The sequence below is a fragment of the Neltuma alba genome, unplaced genomic scaffold, assembly GCF_004799145.2.
Source record: "Neltuma alba isolate B1F8T4 unplaced genomic scaffold, ASM479914v2 tig00011690_pilon, whole genome shotgun sequence".
Lineage (NCBI taxonomy): Eukaryota > Viridiplantae > Streptophyta > Magnoliopsida > Fabales > Fabaceae > Neltuma > Neltuma alba.
The window spans coordinates 15,027-38,042 of record NW_021636329.1 but is presented as its reverse complement, the minus strand read 5'-3'; the positions used below and the strand labels follow the sequence as shown (position 1 = coordinate 38,042).

At 37.2% G+C, this 23,016-nt stretch overlaps 3 protein-coding genes and 1 pseudogene across 3 annotated transcripts; 2 read left to right on the top strand and 2 right to left on the bottom strand.

Annotated features, from left to right (window-relative positions):
• Window positions 1-1,900: 1,900 nt before the first annotated feature.
• Window positions 1,901-5,747, bottom strand: LOC114716841 (DNA-3-methyladenine glycosylase 1). Its single transcript, XM_028901911.1, has 2 exons — window positions 4,201-5,747; window positions 1,901-2,302 (listed from the first exon to the last, which is right to left on the bottom strand). Exons 1-2 carry the CDS (start codon window positions 5,340-5,342, stop codon window positions 2,278-2,280), a joined length of 1,167 nt encoding a protein of 388 aa, XP_028757744.1. The 5' UTR covers window positions 5,343-5,747; the 3' UTR covers window positions 1,901-2,277.
• A 2,587-nt stretch (window positions 5,748-8,334) lies between these two features.
• Window positions 8,335-13,370, top strand: LOC114716837 (sugar transporter ERD6-like 6). Its single transcript, XM_028901909.1, has 18 exons — window positions 8,335-8,792; window positions 9,029-9,091; window positions 9,177-9,266; window positions 9,367-9,426; window positions 9,534-9,599; window positions 9,685-9,750; window positions 9,834-9,909; window positions 10,499-10,563; window positions 10,648-10,740; window positions 10,850-10,930; window positions 11,042-11,126; window positions 11,527-11,573; window positions 11,661-11,723; window positions 12,014-12,073; window positions 12,279-12,344; window positions 12,431-12,490; window positions 12,869-12,983; window positions 13,061-13,370. The coding sequence occupies exons 1-18, from the start codon at window positions 8,610-8,612 to the stop codon at window positions 13,171-13,173; spliced, it is 1,452 nt and encodes a 483-aa protein (XP_028757742.1). The 5' UTR covers window positions 8,335-8,609; the 3' UTR covers window positions 13,174-13,370.
• A 1,936-nt stretch (window positions 13,371-15,306) lies between these two features.
• LOC114716838 (3-ketoacyl-CoA synthase 4-like) lies at window positions 15,307-16,240 on the bottom strand (annotated as a pseudogene).
• A 710-nt stretch (window positions 16,241-16,950) lies between these two features.
• On the top strand, window positions 16,951-22,891 carry LOC114716843 (probable U3 small nucleolar RNA-associated protein 7). The gene is made up of 8 exons (XM_028901912.1): window positions 16,951-17,065; window positions 17,923-17,988; window positions 18,072-18,161; window positions 18,737-18,869; window positions 19,225-19,343; window positions 19,546-19,613; window positions 21,162-21,210; window positions 21,568-22,891. Exons 1-8 carry the CDS (start codon window positions 17,009-17,011, stop codon window positions 22,591-22,593), a joined length of 1,608 nt encoding a protein of 535 aa, XP_028757745.1. The 5' UTR covers window positions 16,951-17,008; the 3' UTR covers window positions 22,594-22,891.
• Window positions 22,892-23,016: the final 125 nt, after the last annotated feature.

Sequence of the window (23,016 nt, the reverse complement as noted above, 5' to 3'; positions counted from 1 at the left end):
TGTAAGGATTTTCTTTTGGTTTGAAAGTGTGGACGTTTATTACGAGAAGTTAGAAATCCGTTTTATTTTGTATCCATCCAATTTCTTCCCATCAACTATGCCCAAGGGTTTTCATGTCAAAATCACGGCTTGTTTGACACGGTTTAAAAATAGTTTTTTAACTGTCATTTATAAAATATGAGGTACCTAGTAAGTATTTAAAAAGAATTTTATCATAGTTTACGTGAACATGCTTATAAATATTAATAGATCACAACTCCAAACAAGCCCTCAGATAAATGTATTAAGTGATTGTGATCACACAGTTGATCAAGACGTTGTTTTCTCTCTTGCCATGGAGAATAAATAAACATGCAATTTTCCCCACCGGGACAGTCTTCTTGTCAATTATTTCCGAACAAAATTATTCTGTTAATTGACTCCACCCGAGCTTTATTTACTTGAGCTCTATTCTGTCAAAAAATGTTTCTATATGCTTTTAAGATGTTTCTACTTCTATCATACGATGACCATGCTTTACGGTTCACGAATGTGTATCTTGTGTTTTCTTCTACGATGGCTTCAAAAGATCAATTACCAAATCCGTACCAGTGATGTGCAAAACTGTTCACAAAATGTCAGGGATAGTGCACACGGAAAAATCGGGCTTTTATTACATACCACGTGTTAAGGGTACTTGTGTCTAGACCTGGGAAAGCGGGCTGGCAGTGCGGATACGGGCCAGCCCGCCGCGGTGCGGGCCAAATGCGGTGCGGGCTGAAGTAGCCCGCACCTTGGCTGGCTGGCATTTTGCCAGCCCGAACCCGCCTAAATTTTTTTTTTTTTAAAATTTATTATATTAGTATGAGTTAAGCCTAATTTGAAATGTTGAAATTAGGCTCCGAGTTTTAAACTTGAGTAATGGATCCTAATAAAAAGAAAGAGAATTAATTTATAATATTAGAAGAAATTTAAGAAAAACTAACATATATATTTTTTATAAATAATTAATTTAACTAGTTTTCTTATCCAAATTAATTAAGTAAATCTTTTATGTGTGTGTGTGTATGACTATATGAAAATCACATATTTATCTAATCTTATGAAGTCGTGCATACTAATGACAAATAGATATAAAAATAAAAGATAGATAGTGCTCTTCATATAACCATACATATATATGAAGTGCTTAATTAATTATATATATAATGATATAGATGAGGTAATGTCCATATGAAATTTAATGGTCAAAATCATCTAATTATATTATATAATGTATTAAAAATCAGAAAAAGTAAAAAAAAAAAAAAAGCGGGCTGGCGGGCTGGCCCGCGGCGGAGCGGGCCAAAAGCGGTGCGGGCTAGAGTAGCCCGCACCGTGGCGGGCTGGGAAAACATCAACCCAAGCCCGCCTTTTTTGGCGGGCTGGCGGGCTGGGCCCGTGAGCCTAGCCCGTATTACCGGCTCTACTTGTGTCTGAGAACAATAAGTTACCGTATTTACTTGTTCGGGTTTAAATTTCATTGAGTGAACCTTTTCAACAAACAAAATCTAAGTTACGCTGTGATCATAATCATCAATAATCAATTATAGCAAATCACATTAAAAAAGTATTTAGATACCTTAATAATCACTTTTCAGAAACTTTTTTCTACAAACCAAGACAAACCCCTTCACATATTTACTTTGTATGCCATAAAAACACTTCTGAAACCATAATTTTGATCTTACCCAAACACTCTCTTAGACTCTACCAGGCCAGCAGCTTTACAGAAAGCTGTTAACTGTGTGACGCATATACTTGTATTATTTAATTTTTTTAATGTTTCTATAATTTTAATTTTTAGAATTTTAATGGAATCACATGAAATAAAAATTGCCGGTCACAATAAAAGGAAGGACGAGACGGGAATCAGCGAATCTATAGGACGCATATGCAGAAAATGGGCATCCACTACCCCAAAGAGGACCACGTACAAGGAGGCCAAACCACATCACCATGGCGCAGACGCACAGAAGCACCGCACTCCGATAAGCCCTGTTTTTATGAAAGACGACTTCACAACTTAAAACAGGCGACCTACAACTTCGACAACAGAATAGACCTAACTTGATTGTCTTTTTATTGAATCTTGCAATTACTGAACATACACTAATGCTTCAATGCCCACGTTACCCAACTTATCCCACCAAGATCCTCTATTAAGTACACTCACTTCATAGCTTGGCTTTGGAATTTTGGTGCTACCGAAGGCAGTAAAACGAGATCTCATCACAAACTTCTCAATTCAACCGGCGATCACTGTCCCCAAGCACAGGCAGCCCTGTATATCACATGACACCGAAGATGAGACATGCATGAGCACGTTATCTGTTGGCAAGCTACAAGTATTAACATCATATGCAATCAACCGAGCTAGGAAACAAACAACTGGAAAGACACCAGACAAGCATAATAATAAAGCTTCAAACATCTGACGAAGAAACTTCTCTCCAATCAGTCCTGACCTTGTGGTAACAAAACCAGGTGAAATTAGATCCATAATATACATGGCTAAATATCTATGACATAAACAGAGCCACAAAGTAAGGCCAAGAAGATTTTTTTCCCCCAAAAGAAAACATGTCATAGAAAAAATACAAGTAATTAGGGATTTCCACTAGTACAAGCAATTCGGTATTCCTACTTAAAAGTAACACTTCAAACAGATATGTGTAAGAACATCCGGAAAGTAAGATGAGCTCTAAAGATTAGATTCTTTTCTGGTACATTGAAATTTGACCAACAGCCCAAGACCTCTAGTCGGATTCCTACCTGCTTAAAAAGTAAGATTTCAACATCTAAAACTAATGAATGAGTAGCTTAGAGTTAAACAGAATTCCTCATTAGGAAACATCGAGATTTGATAGAGGAAAAAATGGTTCAATTTTAGAAAACAGTAGCTGAAGCAGAAAAGCTCGTGGTTCTTGAATGATAGGATTTCAGGAGTTCGTGGGATTAAACATGAGGTACTTTATCATTTATGAAACGAGGTGAGGGGGATTAGGGAATAATGAAGAAAGGGTTAAAGAGCAGCTTCAGTAGTGAAGACAGAGATAGACTAGACTACTATAGGAACACACAAGATATGGACATTCTTATGTGAGTGGATATTACCATATCATGTGAGAAAAGCACAACCCTTTATTTTCTTCAAAAACAGATGAAGGTAAACTTTTTTCCCCATTTTTTATTCCGTATGCTGTTTTTCTTTCCTTCTCTTTTCACCTAGTTTTTATTTCCTCCTTTAGTATTCCTTATTTACTTGGGGAACAACTCTTCTTATGAATGAAAGCTGAATCTGAACAGCTTAATCTCACGCAGGCCGCTCTCTTCAATAGAGAAATGAAAGCTCTTCATTACAATCAATGCACGAAACACAGAGACATCCATAAATGGAAGAAGGACCTATCAGCATCGAATCTTGATTGACAAATCAAAATCCTCTTGCATTAAGAAAAGTTAAAATCATCAACTGCAATTGGCCAAATATTGATACGGCAAGGTACTCGTCCATGGAAAACTTCCCTACAGTGATGTATTAAATTACCAACTTCCTTCTCTGGTAATTTCTTGCCATAATGTAATGGCAGCAGAATTTATCCATTACCAAGTTCTTGTCAACACTAATGAGTACCAAAACTCATATTCTTGAACATGGATGTAGCAACAACACTTGACCAAATCCTTCAAAGTTCAGAATTCTTCTTCCATGAGAGGACAGCTTGACAACTTGGAAGGTTATATTCAATGCCTGTTTCTGGAAGGCTATAACATCTCACAGAACAACTGATAGTCCAAAACAAGTTATAAACCTCGCCTGCTGGGAAGTTAAAAAGAGGGTTCCAAAGCTATTCTCTAATTCAAATGGCATGAAAATCTATCTGCAATCATGTTGGCCCCGTTTAGTCACCCATACCATGATAAGCAATATATGCAATATCTATAATATTTTTGTCATCAGTACTTAATAAGAACATATCTTTTTTATTACTTTTCCTGTTTAAAGCACAAAAGATATATCCCATTACAAAAATCATTTCCTCATTCTCCTCATTTTTCCATTCCCTTCCATTCTGTGTACCAAACAGACACAATTCATGCCTCAGTCACAATACTAAACGATGCTTAAAAGAGTGAGCACAAAACGAATATTAAGCATGCTATGATTTATAGTCTTACCCAAGATTAAACATGCTATTTATAGGATCCAGAAGCTGTGGCTGTGATGGGTGCTGCGGTTGTTGCTGCTCCTGCTGGTGCTGCTGCAAGCTGGCACCAGTAGCCACAGCCACGGCACTTGAAGGAGTTCCCTTTGCTTCCACAAATCTCCACATGTACCAAGAAGCAACTGACCGGTAAGGCCTCCATTTATCGCATAATTGGTCCATCTGAGAAGGTCGCGGCAACTCCTCAAGATTGTAAAGAAGCTGAACCCCTTTGCGAACACCGAGATCATTAATCGGAAGAACATCCGGTCTATGGAGAGAGAAAATCATGAACATATGAACAGACCAAGATCCAATCCCATTAACCATCGTGAGCATTGTGAAAAGAGATTTATCATCCATATTTACAATGGCTGAATCTGATAATATCCCATTCTGATATTTCCTAGCCAAATCATGAAGATAACTAGCTTTCCGGCCCGAAACCCCAATCTGGCGAAGTTGTTGAGGGGTTAGGGCAAGAACTGTTTCCGGAAGAACACCAGCTTCGCTCCCACAAAGAGCGATGAAGCGGGTATAGATTGACGTGCCAGCTTTATAAGCAAGTTGCTGATACAAAATGCTACGCGTCAGAGCCAAGAATGGAGTGTGGAAACTGTCAAAGGCAGGAGGTGGATGAATGTCAATTAGAGAAGCAAGAAGCGGATCGGCGTTTCGGAGGTAGCGCAAAGCGATCTCGACCTCGCCTTCGCAAGATAGTGACCTAGCAACGATCCTGGGAACCATGTGAGTTCGTTGTTGAACATTTTTGTTGTTCCGGCCGCCAGTGGTCTTAGCAGAGGAGGTGGTGGTCGGGATAGGTTTTGGGTTATCTACGGGGACAATTTGAGAGTTACTTGGGTCCGGAGAGAGCTTCCGGATCTTTCGGGGGCGTAAAGGGATTTTGGAAGGCGGAGCATAGGTTTGCGAAGGAGCATTACTCAGTTCGGACTCTGTTAGCGTAGCCTGGGCAATGGTAGCGGCGGCGACGGTGGCGGTTGTTGCAGTAGTTGAATTGGCGGGGGCAATGGAGGTAGGGGCAGAATCCTGGATAGACTGGGGCTGACTCTGGGCTCGGGTTTGGGTCTGTCCTTGACCTTGGGTTTGTTCGCCCATTTGCAAGGGATTCGATCAAAACGCTCTGAACTCGGGTCGACGGTGGAACAGCCAGCAGTGACGAGGCAGCCTAAATATGACGATGGTAACGGTGACGTGACGGCGACGGCGGCGTCGGCGATGCCAAAACAAAGACAAGGGTTAGAGATACCAAAAAAATGAATGGATATGCGAGATGATGACGAGATTGAACTCAGAGCGTGAAAAAAAAAAATTGAGAAGACACAATTTCGGTAACTTGGATGTAATCCCTCGTGTAAATTGAATTCTAATCAGATTCTTCCTTCCCCGCTCTTTCTCTTCTCACTAGCTTGAAGCCTTGAACGTAGCTCGGTGTGCGGCTTCTCGCCCAGCACCAAATTCCTCCGTCAATTGGGTGGTCTCCTCTTCTCCAACGCCACCTCGCAGCGCGTGTTACACGTGACTTGTACCCATCGAGCCTACTTATCCGGGCTTCGCAGGCCCAATACTTGAAGAATCCTCGCTGGTGGCCAGATCTTGGGCTTTGTCCGGTCCACAAGGCTCACGCCTCTTTTTGTTTTTTGGTGAAAAAGGCTCACACCTCTTTGTTGTTCCGGCTTAACCCTCTTTCGTATCCACACACGCACACGCGCACAGAGAGAGAGAGAGAGAGAGCTCCTGTGGCAACCATGTCAGCCTCATCGGCCTTCTCCCTTGGGCACATTGTTACGGGCGCGCGCCAGTCTCACTGGAGGATGCTCTTAGCCTTTTACTCTCGTGTCAAGTAAAGGTAGAAATATTACCAACAAAAAAAAAGTAAAGGTAGAAATAAGTCCAAGAATCTGTGGTCTGGTTTATATTTGCCCTGACCTGACTGGTCTTTTTGAAAATAGAAAAAAGTTTAAGTTTTTTTTAATGGCCTGTTTAGCCAGGTCAAGTTTAGGTTTTTTTGGAAAGCCTCTTAGGCCTAGCTTAGCCTTTTTTTTGTTTTATTTTTTATTTTTATTTTGTATTTATATCTAATCTTATTTTAAATTTTAATACTCCTCCGGTTCTTAATATATGACCCATTTAACTAATTTGATTAGATTAAGAAAGTTATGTAAGTTAGTTTAATTATAAGAAAACTAACATATTTTTCCTAAAACACCATAATCATCTTTCTTAATATCCCCTCTCCCTCTTCTACTTGATTACGATTGATGGAGTATCCATAGAGGTAATTTAGAGAAAATTGATAAATATAAAAAATGAGTCTTATATTTAGGACCAGAATCAATTCAAGAATTAGGTCCTATATTAAGACCGGATGAGTATATAATTATAACTTTTTTTAATAATATTAACTGTAATTAAGATTTAAAACATTACTCATGACATTGAAATTTAAATAAAGATAATAATAAAAAATAATAATTATGTAGTATGTATATTTTATATTTTTTTATTAATTAATGTATTTTTTATTATGCATTCTGAAAATTTTAAAATTACAAGTTTTTTTAACAAGTTCAGGCCAGACTAGGCCTTTATACAAGTCAGGTTTAGGCTGGAAAAAAAGAGAGTCTATTACAGGCCACAGGCTAGGCTCAAGCCAGCATGCTACTAAACAGGCTTGGCCTATTAAAGACAAAGTTTGGCCTTGTCTGGCATGTTTTCACCCCTAATCTCAAGTCTTAATGATGATATCATCCAAAACAAAAAAACAAAACAAAACAAAATAAAAAGGCACTGATGATACTACATATTGTTCTAATTATAAGATCTTATTTATAAATCATAAATGAGGTATTATAATTAGAATAACACATTTTGAAGAAGGCATGTATGATATAACTTATTTCTGCTAAGACTCATTTTTCAGTCACAAAAAACACTCGGTTTTCAGATTAAATGCGGTAACTGGAGAAATTTAGCTATGATAGATAAGTAATGTGCCTAAAGTTTGTCCTAATTTTCACGCTGCAAATAAAAAGTTATATTTTATTTAATATGATGTATATCGTATAGACTTGAAATTGAAACTGGATAAGAGCACATTGCATCCAAAGGCCAGAGGGGATATCGGTTATAACTGGATGGATGAAATAATCAATATCAATATAAAATATAAAATATTTTATCAATTTTTTACATAATAGACGGAGTTTACAACAATATGAAGCTAAATATTTATTTTGTGACAACTATATAGTACAATTATCGTTCTATGAAGGAAGAATTACAATCAAATCCCATATAAAAGAAATAACTACTAAAAAATCTAATAATAACCTAAGTAACCTGTATTAATACGTTTTAGGGTGGAGAATAATAACTTCCAGAACTTATTTGGAAATTTTTTGTTGTTGTATAGGACCTCATTGTAATTTTTTTTTAATCAATATTCAACTTTCACTCCTTTTCTTAACTTTATTTCGTTCTTCTCCGGCAACAATCCCTCCGCCGGGCAAACACATGGATGGAGCTCTCAGCGTATGATCCAAAACTCCCAGTTAACAAGCACAAGTCCTCAAAACACAACTAGTAAGCTTATGTTCACCTAGTTCAATAAATTATGAAAGCATAATTACACACGATTGCTGAAGACTTGGTCACTCATATACAAATGAAAAAAAGAGTGAGATAATATTTTCTCAAATGATCTCAATAATCACGCGTCCATTTTAATATTTCTCGAAAATCTAACAAAATCGAGATCAAGGTGCTTTTATCAATAAAAAGGAAACCATGACCAATCAAGTTAGACAATACGAAGAGATATATTTAAAAAAATGCCACCAAATTGCGTTTGAGTGTGATAATCTGAAAACAATACACGAGGATTTTGCTCTTCAACAATTATCGGATAAGATCTGAGCTGAGCGAGGCTGACTGCGCTGGAGTAACGGCGAAATTTGCACTGTACCTTTTTAGGGGCCGAGGTGTCTTGTATAAAATTTTTTTAAAAAAATGATTTCATTTGTGCGAGGTGAAATGAATATATAGAACCATTTTTGTGAAGTAAACCGGAGGGTTGAATTTGGTGAATTTTACAGAAACAATTGAGAATTACAGATGGGGACGAAGGGTAGGCAGCTGACCTCGTGCGTAAATGCCCGTTTTATTACAACTCCCTTTGCTTCCATCTTCTGTCGGAGACTGAATTCAGTGCTAGGCTGTTGCTGAACCACTCCTGTTCATGGTCAAGAAAGGACAAGAGAATCACCTCTTGCTCATCCGTATAAACTCTTTCCTCCCCTCTGAGCGAACTTGATTTGAACAAATCCCTTCACGCCTCTGATCAGGAGCTTACCAAATACAACAATGAGTGACTCTGACGAAGCAAGAGATCTCAGGAAACCATTCCTCCACACGGGAAGCTGGTATCGAATGAGTTCGAGGCAATCCAGTTTGTTGGGTTCTTCTCAGGCCATCCGCGACAGTGCCATCTCCGTCGTGGCATGCGTTCTCATTGTCGCTTTGGGTCCTATTCAGTTTGGTTTTACGGTATGACTTGCCATGCCCGTAAATTTGTTTGCTATAGTCTAATTTCACGCGAGACAACCAACTACCTAATCAGACAACTGAGCTTAGCACCATTTGTTTTGGTGGATTTGTAAGCAAAAAGGAAGGACAGAAAGTAATGTTGGTTGATTTTGCTTTGACATTTGCCACCTGTTTCACCCCCAACACGAATGTAAAAATTCATTGATACTTGCTTTTGACTTTGGTATTTCTTTTAGGCGGGTTATACATCCCCCACCCAATCTGCTATCATCAAAGATCTTGAGCTTTCAGTCTCCGAGGTTTGAATCCCTGTTGATTGGCTCCTTTCCATCGGAGTCTGTATAATATTAACTTCCCAGGTACTAACTTATATTTCTCGTGCAGTTTTCTTTGTTTGGTTCTTTATCCAATGTAGGTGCCATGGTCGGAGCAATAACTAGTGGCCAGGTTGCTGAGTATATAGGGCGAAAAGGGGTTGGAATCATTTCTTTTGCGTACCATTCCTTTTCACAATTTGATGGCTACTATCTTGGGCTAATAATCGCCCCTTTTATTTTGTTGCATTAAATTACAGGCTTTAATGGTTGCTTCGGTTCCTAATATTATTGGTTGGCTGATAATCTCATTTGCAAAAGTGAGCACTTATATCTAAGTTTCCTGGTTTTATCTTATTTAGCAAATCTAAAGCCAGCTAAACTGCAAACGTGAGTTTGTCTTCTTTAATTGTTAATCGTCTTGCAGGATACTTCTTTCCTATATTTAGGAAGGCTGTTGGAAGGATTCGGTGTCGGTGTAATATCTTATACGGTAACTCAAGTGTTTTATCTCTAGTGTAGTTGTGGCATTGCGTGAGACAGAATTCTTGAATGCCGATTCTTGCTCAAAATCACAGGTACCAGTGTACATAGCTGAAATATCACCCCAAAACTTGAGGGGAGCTCTGGTTTCAGTCAACCAGGTTGGTTAATATCTCCTAGATTTGCTGGATTGGTGTTTTGGTAACAGGTAACTCATATGACGGGTATTCTCGTTTCTGCATAGCTCTCTGTCACCATTGGAATTATGCTGGCTTATTTGCTGGGGCTCTTTGTTCAATGGAGAATACTTGCGGTACTAGGTATTCCTCTAAAAGATTTCGTGGATTGGTGAATTATCCACGTATTTGATTTACTGGCATAAAAATATGAATTTAGGGGGTTTTAATTCTCAAATAAGTTTTGTTATTAGTATTCTCATTTAAGATTTTAGCCCTAAAATACATATTTTACTATAATCATCTAAATAATTTGGAAAACAACATTTCATATTTTTTTCCCCTCATTTCTGTACATATATGTTTTGCACCACGCGTTTAACCCTATTATAACTCGAACTTAGGCACTAGTGTGTTAGAATCACGATCTTTTTGCATCTTGGTTTGGTCCAAGCTCAGGCTGTTTTGCATCTTGGTTTGGTCCAAGCTCAGGCTGTTTTAAAGGACGAAAATGCTAATGTAGATAAGCATATCCATGCTTGTTTAGAATCTTAGTTTATGAGAATTAAATATCCGCACTTATTTTTCAAAAGGGCAAAGGCGTTACAATAAAATTTTCACTTGCACATAAAGTGGGGGAGGGGGAATCTTTCCCTCTGCGCCCTCTTGTCACTGAAAAAGGAAAGTGTTCGGAAAATTCAAATTAAGTAATTTTATGCCCTTATACTTACAGGGATTCTGCCGTGCACAATTTTAATACCTGGTTTATTTTTCATTCCTGAATCTCCTAGATGGCTGGTAAGCTTCTCAAATCAATGTTTTCTTAGTGTCATCTGACATAACATCATATTCTTGATCTGTTTTTTTCCCCCCCAATTACAGGCAAAAATGGGCATGACAGAAGAATTTGAAACTTCTTTACAAGTGCTCCGAGGGTTTGATACTGATATCTCTGTTGAAGTTAGTGAAATCAAGGTAATAAGGATTTACAATCTGGTTACAATGAATAATCCTTACATTTCCATTTTCTGATAGACATTTACAGAGTCATTGGGCTAAATTGTATTTGGGAGTCTTTCTATAGAGGGCTGTTGCATCTGCTGGCAGAAGAACTACAATTCGATTTGCAGAACTCAAACAAAGAAGATACTGGTTACCGTTAATGGTATTTATTATCTATCTAAAGCACTGGTTTCCATCCATCTACCCAACAGTTAGATTGCGGAAGGATGAGTTATTGGAGGCTAAACATTTTCTTCTCACTCTTCTCTTGTAGATTGGAATTGGCCTTCTCATTCTGCAACAGCTTACTGGAATCAATGGCGTTCTGTTCTATTCCAGCACCATCTTTAAAAGCGCTGGTAATTCACACTATTTTTTGTTATCATCTGAAGCAAAACCATTGGTGCAGTGCAATATAGGAAAACCATGAGTCAGTTTTACTAAATATCAGTATCTCATGTTTGTTTGGCCTAAAGCAATCCCTGTACGATTCAATGAACAGCTTGATTAAAATTTAGAAAAGTTATACAATTATATAATGCACTCATCAGGTGTATGGTAATGGCTATTCCCCCATAATAATGTAAATGTTTTTCTAGTGTTAGGAACAAACAATTTGGATGAGTTCCCCAAATTCACGGCATCAGGATATTATCATGTCAGCAAAAATGGAGCCTATTTTAGACGGCTTGTATTTCCATTTCTAGTCCTTCTTAATATAAATGCTTTTTAACTCATAATTTAACCTATTTTAAACAGGGATTAGTTCAAGTGATGTAGCCACAAGTGGACTTGGTGCTGTTCAGGTTTAGCTGAAAGGAAACTTATAACGTCATTTACCATTTGTTTTACTCTTAAATCATAGTCTGATTATATATTCATATGTGATTCAGGTTCTCGCCACCTGTGTAACTTTGTGGTTGGCAGACAAATCTGGTCGCAGGTTGCTTCTTATTGTGAGTCTGAAATTTTTTTAATCTTGTTTAATAACATAGAGGATACATTAATAATTTAATCCTTGAAGGAAACTGTCCTTTCAATTTGGTCCTTTGAGGCAGAGCCTCTTAATTTAGTCCCTGAAATATTACTCTTGTCTTACTTTCGTCATCCAAGATAAAGTCTCTCAATACGTATTTGAAGCATCGAATTGAGAGAAAAGTGATGTTTTAGGGACTAAATTAGTAATTGACTCTAATATGAATCTGCTTGGTGGATAAGATTTTGATTATTCGTGTTTCAATTGCAGGTCTCTTCTGCTGGAATGACCATTAGTCTCATAGTTGTTGCTGTCTCATTCTATGTAAAGGTGATAACGTTACTAACTTCATTGTGATGGAAATTAAGATGCGTTATCTACTTCAAGTATGCGTATATCTGGCACATGTGACTATAGATTATCTGTTAATTCAGAGAATGAAATAACAAGCTCACCATGAACAGCTTAGATAATGTCCTTTATGTTTCTTATGTTTTTTCTTTAACCCCAGTAAATTTTCCTTCATTGTTCTCAGGATTCCTTATCAGATGAGTCTATTTTATATAAGATATTGAGCATCTTAGCAGTGGCTGGAGTTGTGGTATGTGATATCTTCACATGGGTTATACAAAAAGCCTTTAAGATGCTTGATTCAAATATTTTATTTTAAATATCCTATTATTTCAGGCTATGGTTGCTGCTTTCTCTGTGGGAATGGGAGCCATTCCGTGGATTATAATGTCTGAGGTACTGCATTTTGTAATTTTTCTTCATTGGCATAGTGATTCTTTCCTGAAAGAGAATTTTAGTTTCCTACACTTCTAGCTGTTAATCAGACTCTCTGTGAACCTACATATGTGCTCCTACTTACTCCATTGCTGGGGTCACGAGAATTAACTAGTGTTTTTTCATGAATAAATTAATGCTGTATGAATTTATTTGCAGCAAAATGAAGCCCCATTTATCAAACTCTTTAAATCAAATTTTCTTGTTCAGCACGAGAATATACTTCTGCGATGGTGCTTCATTTTTGGCGCGTTGCAGACTGTAAATAACGAAATGATGGTCTGTGTTACTGGTTGCTTTTTCAGTGAGATCTGATACATTGTCAAATTGGTATTGCAGATTCTTCCGCTCAACATTAAAGGCCTTGCCGGAAGTGTTGCTACCCTTGCTAATTGGTTCAGTGCCTGGTTGGTTACATTGACAGCAAATTGGCTTTTGGACTGGAGCTCCGGAGGTCAGTTTGCTTTCTCTCCGTCTCTATTTTTGGAGGTTAATATTTTCTTGTTTAACTAAAATGAACGTTGTCTGCAGGAACCTTCACCATATACGGGGTTGTGTGTGCTTTTACTGTGATATTTGTCGCCATTTGGGTTCCCGAGACAAAAGGGAAAACCCTTGAAGAAATTCAATGGGCTTTCAGATGAACTTTCTTCTTAGGGAGCTTCCGTTTAATTTTGTCAGAAACTGATTTCAGGAATCCCATTTTCCAACATTTTCAATTTCCGATATATGTGAGTTGTTTGCTTGAAAGTGGGAAAGCTTTCTTGGATCGTGTAATCTTCATTCGATGATTCAATTCATTTAATTCCTGGGTTTGTTCAAAATAGAATTAAATAAACTTGATATTATAACACAAAGCTGCGCCCATGGGTTATGATTGATTAATAACAAGCGAATAGAATCCACACCTGTAGTTGCATTATCGCATGCAGAGGCCATTGACAGTGGTGGGCTCATCAAGTAGGGAGAGCTTAAAAATATAATATTTTTACGTTTTGGTAGATAAAATGCTTTTAACATGATTATCTTCCATGCTACCTCCTTAATATAATAACTTCTTGACTAAATTAAGTAAATTAAGAAAATTAGTTAAATTAGTTATTTGTAATAAATAGATGTTGTCATTTCTAAAATATATTTACAGATCAAATGTATTAGTTAGAACTATTATTATTGTAAGGATTATTTTGAAAAAATAAATAAATAAATATAAGAGACAAAATAGATTGGATTTTATATTTAAAATCAAAATAAAAATCGGAGGTAGTAGCACCAGTGTTACAGGACTAATATAAATTATTTAAAGTATATTTTTATTTCTTTAACTTTATATAAGATTTTAAGCCAATCCCTTATCTTAGGAAAAAAAAAAGCTTTTTAATCTTAAAAGTTAAAACCATCAACAAAATATGATGATATTGAAATTTTGAATATCAATAAAGCATTATGTGGTTTAATTTTTAAAACAGTCATAACTGTTAAAAAAATTCATCATTGGAGATTTTGCAAGGGCAAGCTTTTAATCTTGCACAGTAAGTAGTCTTCGACGAGCATGTACAGTTAAAGCCGAGCATCCAACAAAGTTGGTGAAGTTCCGGCCAAAAAAAAAAAAACAAAGTTGGTGAAGTTAACCACTTGCCTATTAGCATTTAGCGCTATTACTGCACGCTTAATTGCTTACTAGTGGCTTCTGAATTCTAACCCCGAGGAAAGGGTTGGTGAGCATGCAGTTATATGGTTGCTGTTTATTCGATTGTTCATTTCAAGTTGTTCGCAATGCGCCGCAGGAAATTGTTGGTTTCAGATTATATGCGGATGTCTGTATCAATTCCCCACTCCCCCCAAAAAATAATAATAATAATAATAATTTTCGTGATGGTATGTTCTCAATTCTCATGCCCCATTAATTCCACTTGCTTTCTTATTTGCCATTCTAATGCCGCTTGAAATTACCATATTATCCTGAAAGGGGAGACTTTTTTTTAAAAAAAAAAATTGAAATCAAAACCAATCACTGCCTTATAACGGACTACACACTACACAGTCCTCCGTCTCCCATTTCTCCCATCCTACGTCATCCACCGCCTTGAGACAACGAGGTGGCGGATGAAGGAAGACTGGCTTTGAAAGGCACGTGCTTCTCTTTCTTCCTAATGTTGTCCCTGTGTTTTGTTTGGAATTTAAGATTTTTTTTGTTGTTGTTTTTTAAAATGATGCTGCATGTAAACTAATATTTCCAACCACTTAAAACCTTATCTTTCATTTTAAAACACTTCTCTAAATTTAAAACATTTCTAAACAATTATTCTAAAGGTTAACATGCTGGTGAATCTTAGCATCCAGCAAACTAAATCTTTTTAATGCTCTTATGGGCATTATTGCATAATCATATTTCCCAATCAGTCTCAATTTCACCAGTCAAGAGATTATTATAGAAAACACCAATTATCAATATGATTTAGTTCCACAGATTCACTACATCATAATGTTATCGCGGCAGTTAGCATTGTTGACTTTAAAAGAAGCAAAAAATAGAGTTATTTTCAGATGACTTGGATTTCTATTAGAATGTTTTTTCATGTCTAAATTATAGGGACTGGTTTAAAAGTTCCTTTTCAGCCATGGGTCTTGCGCTATTTTCGGAGATTCAAAATGAGAAATGAGATAGATGTGGACTTGATGGTTGATGCTATTCAAGTTTAGCTCAAAAGAAACTTTTAACATCTGTGGTTTCCATTTTGTCCCACAAATCATTGATCTCATCGTCCATTTGGAGATTACCTCACATTACGTAGTGCTTCCCACACTGCACTATTACATCTAAAACCACTTCCGAATGCGATTTGCCAGACCCGATTGCCCTTTCGCATCCTTCCTTTTGCTTCTTTATAAGCCAACTCATACCAGATAGAGCTGGATGAAGTGTTCCCAGAGCGGCAAGGGATCATCCTTGAAGCCTCTACATGCTCTGGAAGCAGATCAAAGTTCTTCTCCAGCTCATCAATTACTGCCCTACCCGGCTACCCCAGGCATGTATGCAGAAATGATCAAATGCAAGTTTGAAATTCGGCATGTAAGGCTTCGCATCTGCCTTGAATAGTTTCTTCATCAGCAAGGTTGCAAAAAACAGAAGCTGCTGGGAGCACAAGAGGACCAGGCGCGGTGATGTTGTCTTTAGATAAAGAAACGCCAGTCTTACCAGCATCGTCCTGTTCTTGATAAATGCATCGAAAAGCCAGCTTGTATTTTGTCCTCCTTTTATCTGCAGATTTATTGGATAGCAGAATTGTAAAGCCCCCAACTCGAAACAAGCAGCTGGGTATCAACATCGATTTCTTATTCCCGAAGTACCAATTCTGAGTAATGTTCTCCGTGCTCAACACAACAGCGCATGTGCTCCGGTGAACTTGCACCAAGTCCTTGGCAACATCCACCGCAATAACTCCAGCACCACAACCCATTCCCCCCAAGCTAAAGCTAGCAATGCCACCCCTCAATCCATATTTGTTTGGCGGACAGTGAAGGTGTAGGATTAAATAGACTACAATTGACAACAAGAATCCCTATATCTTTAGCCTTTACTTGAGTCTTGAGGAAAAGATTATCCAAGGCACCAAACATGACCTGCTCTGCCTCCTCTCTGGCAGTGGCCATGGTGGGTCTGGGTGGGATGATATGCGTCGCCTCGGGAACGAAAGTGTCATCAACATTTATTTACGAAAACATTTGCTGAAGGGGGCCGGGGCAATGAGCGCCAACTAGGATCATGACGTAATAGAGAAAGCTTCGCAGGACACGCGTCTCTCTCTCGCACTAAATTTTTTTAAAATTAAGATTTAATTATTAAATTGATTTTTACCTTAAATATAAATCTATTTTTATATTTATCTATTTTTTAAAATTATTTTTATTGGTATTCTCTCAACCATAATCAAATAAGAAAAAAAAATATTAAAAAAGATGGTTATAATGTTTTTTAAAAAAAGTCATATTTGTTATAATTAACTAATTTTTTTAATTTTTTTAATTTAATCAAATTAGTTAAATATGTCTTATATTAAGTACGGAAGTGCTACTTTATGAAAACTTATGATATTAAACAGTAAATAAAATTATTCTTTTTTAATAAAAAATTATCCTTTTTTTTTTTTATCAATTTACAGCACTGGGCCGAAAAAATAATATGTTGAATGTTGGGCCAGGGTAAAGGGAAGCGCAAATTGCAAGAAGTTAAGAACCCAAACCCCAAGCAAACCCTCCCACTGACCCAAAGCCGGCGTCTTCTCCCGCCATCTATTACGTTGCCTTTTCCTGCCTTCTCTGCCGCCGTCTTTGTGCAGAAGTTTTCTCTGTTCTGTCTCCTCAGGGAATTGATTCGAGTATCACTGTTTGAAGCTTAAGCGACGCTGTGGTGGGGAGAGGATATTCGACCTTTGCCGCCGGTGCCTCGTGTCGCCATTAGTTCGGTTTCTTGCTAAGATGGCTGAGGTGCTAGACAATGACACTCTTGGGAGGGCCAAGCCTTCCACCGAACAGGTACGCGTTGGATAGCTTCGATTTATAGAGTCGAATGTAAAAATAGGGATTGAACACGTGCTTTTAGTTATTTCATTTTGGCGCAATACGAAGACTAGTTGGTGTCCCTGAGACCGTACCTGAATTTTTTTATCGCGACTGTTTTGGTACATTGAGTGTTTTATGATTTTTACCAGCTATGTTTTTGAATTGAATTTCTTAATTGAAGACTTGCCAGTGGGACGCGACAAAGTTATCGAGGGAAAAATCTGTAAAGAGTTTGAGTTTTTCTATTAAAGTTCTCTGGCAACGTTTTGCTTATGTGATACTTAGTCTGCTTTTAACTAGGGGAAAAAAAATGGTTTCTGGACGACAGGAGAAAGCGTTACAACAACAAAGGACGAGGAATCCTCCCAAACCTCGTATAAGAATTCTAAACTAGGACTAACTCAGAAGTCTCTTCCACACTGATATACCTTCATAAATCTACGAAGTAAAGTAGAGGGGCGTTAAAACACCATTTGCTGAAAAAGCCCAAGGGTAGTCAAGAACTTACACATCTGTTCTTAAAACAAAACTGTAGAGAAATAGAAAAGAAGAGAGAAAAAAGTGTAGGAGTAGGATATTTCAAAGACGTTCTTGCATTTTCACCCGTTCCGAAGTTAAGTTTTTTATGAAAAAAAAGGGTATTAATCATAACTAAGAAGTAGTGTTGGTTCTCACAAAATAGCAAGTATCAATTTTAATAACGACAATTTAGCTTACATGCACCAGTATATTATTTAGATCTTTTAGTTCAGAAATACGGATTGCTTCTTTTATAGCGTATGCATGGTATTTTAAATTATTTATTACTGATACATAATTTTGCTTTGCAGGATATTTCTGATGAGTTAGATCTTAAAATAAAAAAGTACCTGAGAGGAGAAGGTGCGAATTTGGAGGTACGAACTATTTGGATTTCAAGAATTTAGAGATAGATATTTGATCATGTTAGCTTATTATCACTGCAAACTATAAATTGCAGGTTTTGACAGATAAAAAACTGAAGGGCCAACTTTCTGTTAGAGAAGAGTTATATAGCAAATCTGCTAAAGTTGCTGCCAAGGCGGATAAGGTTAGTCTTTTGACCTTTTCTTCAGAAAGCTCCTCTTTGGTGCCTCGTGAGGCTCTGGGTTGACAAATATTTCCTCAGTGCCTCTGAAGAACAGCACCAGAGGGGAAAGTTGTGGCTCATCTAAAATGGAGTTTTATAACTTGTCATATTTATATAAATTTACATATTTCTACTATTGTACGTAACATAACGTTTAGAATGTTTTTAATGATTATCTATTTTCTCCAAACAAAGCATGAATATCTCTTTTCTTGTTCAAATTGATAAAGGAAGCTTTATATACTCTGACCCTTCCTGATGGACTATTATTACCCTTGATATGCTATGGGGTCAAAAGTATGAGCTAGATCTCAAAGTCACATGCAACATTTTTAAATGGATCTTCTTCAACATATCTGGATCATTATTATTTGATATTGAGTCACATATGTTTGTAGATTGAATTCATATTGAGAATCAAGATTTATTTGGGACTTTTAGATCCAAATTTAAAGGATGTTGCAACTTAGTGAAAGATGTCAGTTATTGTATGCACAATGATACATTTTCCCTGACCCTTAATTTCATTTGTGTAGTGGCTTGTGCCCAGTGAGGGAGGTTATCTAGAGGCTGAAGGCATAGAGAAGACATGGAGGATCAAACAAGAGGCGATAGCTAAAGAAGTAGATATCTTAAGCTCAAGAAACCAATATGATATCATTTTGCCAGGTTGTTTTCAATTGTTTGCTGGCTATAATTATCTTAAATCAAATTTAAATCTTTGTTCGTGCATCCTCATAATATTTTCATTTTGTTTTTTTTCTTATAAGTCTTAATCATTAATGAAGTAGGAATTTTATTTGTAGTCATAAAATGTCGAATTTTAATATTCTTTTTTGCTTGCATTTCACGTTTGCCTCATTTTACGGCTATCTTGGATAAAATCATTACTAAATGTTGAAAAATAAAATGATGCAACCTTTGGCTTGGTTTAAAGCTTTGGATGCCCCCTATAACAAAAAAGATATTATTATTAATTTGACCTTCATTTTTTTTGGCTATTTACTGGGTATTATTTTTGCAGAACTTGGCCCGTACACATTGCAGTTTACTTCAAGTGGCCGGTATATGGCTGTTGGAGGGCGTAAGGGCCATTTGGGAATTGTGGACTTGATGAATACGAGTCTAATTAAAGAGTTTCAGGTAGTCTTATTATACTTCTGCATCAAAAACGTGTTCCTAAACGTCATCTTTGTTGTTTATTAATCATATGTTTGCTTTAATTAAGTGCCATTTTGCCTGTGGGGGACACTTTGAAATATGCTCCTAATGGTTCTGTTTGGTTGTTGAAAGCTCATAGTGATCGTGCCAGAGAATTCTCACTTTTTTTTATGGTTTCTTCCAGGTTAGAGAAACAGTCCGTGATGTGACATTCTTGCATAACGAGCTGTTTTTTGCTGCTGCGCAGAAAAAGTAATTTTTTTTCAACTGAGTTTGTACTTAATTGTTTGCCTTTGCACTATAATTTTAAAGTTTCTTCATTAATGGGTACATGAGTAGGATCTCCTAAAATATAGATTTTGAGGTGGGGGAACCAACCTACTTAAATATTCCATTAAGTATCTCATATTACTTATTGTGAGGCTTAGGGTCTGTTTGGCTTAATGAGAGGAAGGGTAGGGAAGAGATTTTAATGGAGGGAAGAGGAGGGGAGGGGAGTGGAAGGATTTTAATAATTATCTTATTTGGATTTATAAAAAAAGAGGGGAGGGAGGAGTTTTAATATTACCTTATTTGGTTTATGAGAGGAGGGGAGGGAAAAAATATTTTGATATGGACAATTTTGCCCTTATTTTATTTAAGATATGGGTATAATGGTCATCACATAGCAAGATATGGGTGTAATGGTTACAACATGGCAAAATATTGCCATTTCCCTCCAAACCCTCTTAATTTTGGAGGGGAGGGGAGGGAAAATTTTAAAAAATTTTCCCTCCCCTCCTAAAATTTGTGTGTTGCCAGCGGATTTGGATTCTCTCCACTACCCTTCCCATCCTCTTCCCCTCCACTACCCTCCTTTTCTCTTCACAACCATTGGATCAAAATTCCAATAATCCAGATTTAACATCTTATAAAAATAATGTCATTAAAATAAATAAATAAACTTAAACCGTTAAAATATGGTCTGAACAGTTTACAATTGTAATAAAAAAATTGAAAAAAAATTTGCTCTATAGTAACAGTCTGTAGTTATGAACTGTTCAGATTAGATTGTAATAGTTTAAATTTATTGATTTATTTTTTATCATTATTTGTTTGTATAAAATGTTATAAAATATTAAATCTGGACCATTGGAGTTTTGATCCAATAGTTGTGAAGAGAAAAAGACGGTAGTGGAGGGGAAGAGGATGTGAAGGGTAGTGGAGAGAATCTAATTCCGTTGCCAAACAAGGGGAAATGATTAAAATCCTTCCCTCTCCCTCCCCTCCCCTCCAAATCCCTCATATCAAACACACCCTTAGGTGTCTCATGCTTACCTAAGTCTCCATCGATTGTGCTCCATTGAAGAGCCAATGTCCTAATGGAGAACCCTATCCCATAAATTAGCTATTAAGGTGGGAGAACAAACCTATGTAAATGCTTTGTTGAGCATCTCTTATACCTCAATGTGATACGTAGGCATGCTATACAATCTACGTTTTTATCGTTCACAAAATTGGGTGCCAAGTGCCTTCATATTATAGCTTTGAATGAACACAAAATTCTGATGAGTACATCCTGTTGTCATATGACTAGTTGGTTTATTCATATGGGCAGTTGATTGGGTCTTATTGTCACTTATTCCAGTACTTTCACTTGGACAAAATTTTATGTGATAAGAGGCTTGGGATGTTATCAGCTTGTTTTTATGCTGAATCTACCATTTGGATAATATGTTTAGATTTGTTTCTTACCAATTAAGTCATTGAAAAATTAGTTTTTAAGGTTATATATAACTTGAGAATTTTCAAATTTTACAGGTATCTTTACATCTATGACCGTGCTGGCACTGAGCTTCATTGCCTTAAGGTTGGTATATTGCTTTTGTAACATATTGAATTTGAGCCTGTCAGCTTCTCTGATCATCTCTTGCATATGGCCAGCAATTATTTTGAAGATTGTCACTTGAATTCAATATTTGATTTTTGTTACCTTGAACAGCATCTTCCTTACTTGAACATAAATACCTTACGGGGTACTGTTAATTGACTCAAGATGGCTTAGCATTTGCTGGCGCTCTCACATATATGTGACTTCCATGCAAGGATTTTCTACTGCTTCTTGCAGAGTGAAATTTTATTGGTTTTTCCTTTCACAATCTACTGAAAGTAATTAATACGAGATGCATGTTTGTGATGCTGATTGTTTCCTTTTTTATTGCTACAGGAACATGGTTCTGTGTTAAGGCTTCAGTTTCTAAAGAATCACTTCCTTCTGGCTTCAATAAACAAGTTTGGGCAGCTGCATTATCAGGATGTTACGTTGGGTGCAATGGTTGGTAATATTCGAACTGGTTTAGGCCGTACTGATGTGATGCAAGTGAACCCCTTCAATGGGGTTGTTGCTTTGGGTCATTCAGGCGGTAGAGTCACAATGTGGAAGCCAACAAGCTCAGCTCCTCTTGTCAAGATGTTGTGCCATCATGGTCCTCTCTCAGCTCTGGCTTTTCACTCAAATGGCCACTTAATGGCCACAGCTGGAAGAGACAAAAAAATAAAGCTTTGGGACTTGAGGAAATTTGAGGCTCTCCAGACACTACATGGCCATGCCAACACCTTGGATTTTAGTCAAAAAGGATTGCTTGCTTGTGGTACGGGATCTTTTATACAGGTTCTGGGTGATCTTTCTGGTACGCAGAATTATTCAAGGTATATGACTCATTCCATGGTTAAAGGTTACCAAATAGCAAAGTTAATGTTTCGACCATACGAGGATGTTCTTGGCATAGGGCATTCCATGGGTTGGTCCAGCATTCTTATTCCAGGATCGGGAGAACCTAACTTTGATACATGGGTGGCTAATCCATTTGAAACCTCTAAGCAGAGGAGAGAGAAAGAAGTTCGCTCACTGCTGGATAAGCTGCCGCCTGAGACGATCATGTTGGACCCAAGCAAAATTGGTTCAGTAAAGCCTACACGGAGGGAGAAGATGACAAGGATGGAGAGGGAGGCAGAGATAGAAGCTGCTGTTGAAGCTGCCAAGGACATTGAAATGAAGAAAAAAACTAAAGGAAGAAGTAAACCAAGCAAGAAGCTGAAGAAAAAGAAGGAAGCAATTGAGAAAGTGAAGAGGCCTTTCTTGGAAGAAAACATAAAGGAGGAAGCAATTTCCAGAAAGAAACGAAAAATGAGCGAGGAAGTTGGTTTACCAAAATCTTTGAAGAGGTTTGCTGGTAGAAAACCATCAACATGATCGTTTAGCCTCGATTTTTATTTTATTCATATCTGAAAAAATGGTTCCCTTCCTTGTGATTTTTGGCCTTTCGTTATGGTGTATCGCATGTTTTGTTCATTCATTTCGCTTTCACAAGAGGGTTGTAATTTAAGGAGTAATAGGTGGAAAGGTGAAAAGAATCAAATTCGACCTCGATTAGCCTTCAAATTTCAAAGTTTGGGGTCGGTTTTATGTGAGTCGTTGTGTATATTGGTAAGTAGGCTCTCTCACCCTTTCCCTTTCGCCCCATTTTATGTAGTCAAAGATGCCAAGTTACTCATACCGCTCCATTTTTTCATATCAGTTCATGAAATCCTTTTCTAGTTCGTCTTAAAAGCTCAAAAGGTTGATCTTTTCATCCTTTGGATCAAAATTTAAAGCAATGCAGATGGGCCCGAGGCG

What these genes read in the sequence shown, in the direction of transcription:
- LOC114716841 (XM_028901911.1), bottom strand. Translation starts at nt 5,342, where the DNA reads ATGGGCGAACAAACCCAAGGTCAAGGACAGACCCAAACCCGAGCCCAG. An exon ending in AATAGCATGTTTAATCTTGG is followed by an intron (nt 2,303 to 4,200) that starts GTAAGACTATAA and finishes TGTGATATACAG; the next exon opens with GGCTGCCTGTGCTTGGGGAC.
- LOC114716837 (XM_028901909.1), top strand. Translation starts at nt 8,610, where the DNA reads ATGAGTGACTCTGACGAAGCAAGAGATCTCAGGAAACCATTCCTCCAC. An exon ending in GTGGACTTGGTGCTGTTCAG is followed by an intron (nt 11,574 to 11,660) that starts GTTTAGCTGAAA and finishes TATGTGATTCAG; the next exon opens with GTTCTCGCCACCTGTGTAAC. An exon ending in CGTGGATTATAATGTCTGAG is followed by an intron (nt 12,491 to 12,868) that starts GTACTGCATTTT and finishes TTGGTATTGCAG; the next exon opens with ATTCTTCCGCTCAACATTAA.
- LOC114716843 (XM_028901912.1), top strand. Translation starts at nt 17,009, where the DNA reads ATGGCTGAGGTGCTAGACAATGACACTCTTGGGAGGGCCAAGCCTTCC. An exon ending in GAGAAGGTGCGAATTTGGAG is followed by an intron (nt 17,989 to 18,071) that starts GTACGAACTATT and finishes TATAAATTGCAG; the next exon opens with GTTTTGACAGATAAAAAACT. An exon ending in CTGAGCTTCATTGCCTTAAG is followed by an intron (nt 21,211 to 21,567) that starts GTTGGTATATTG and finishes TTATTGCTACAG; the next exon opens with GAACATGGTTCTGTGTTAAG.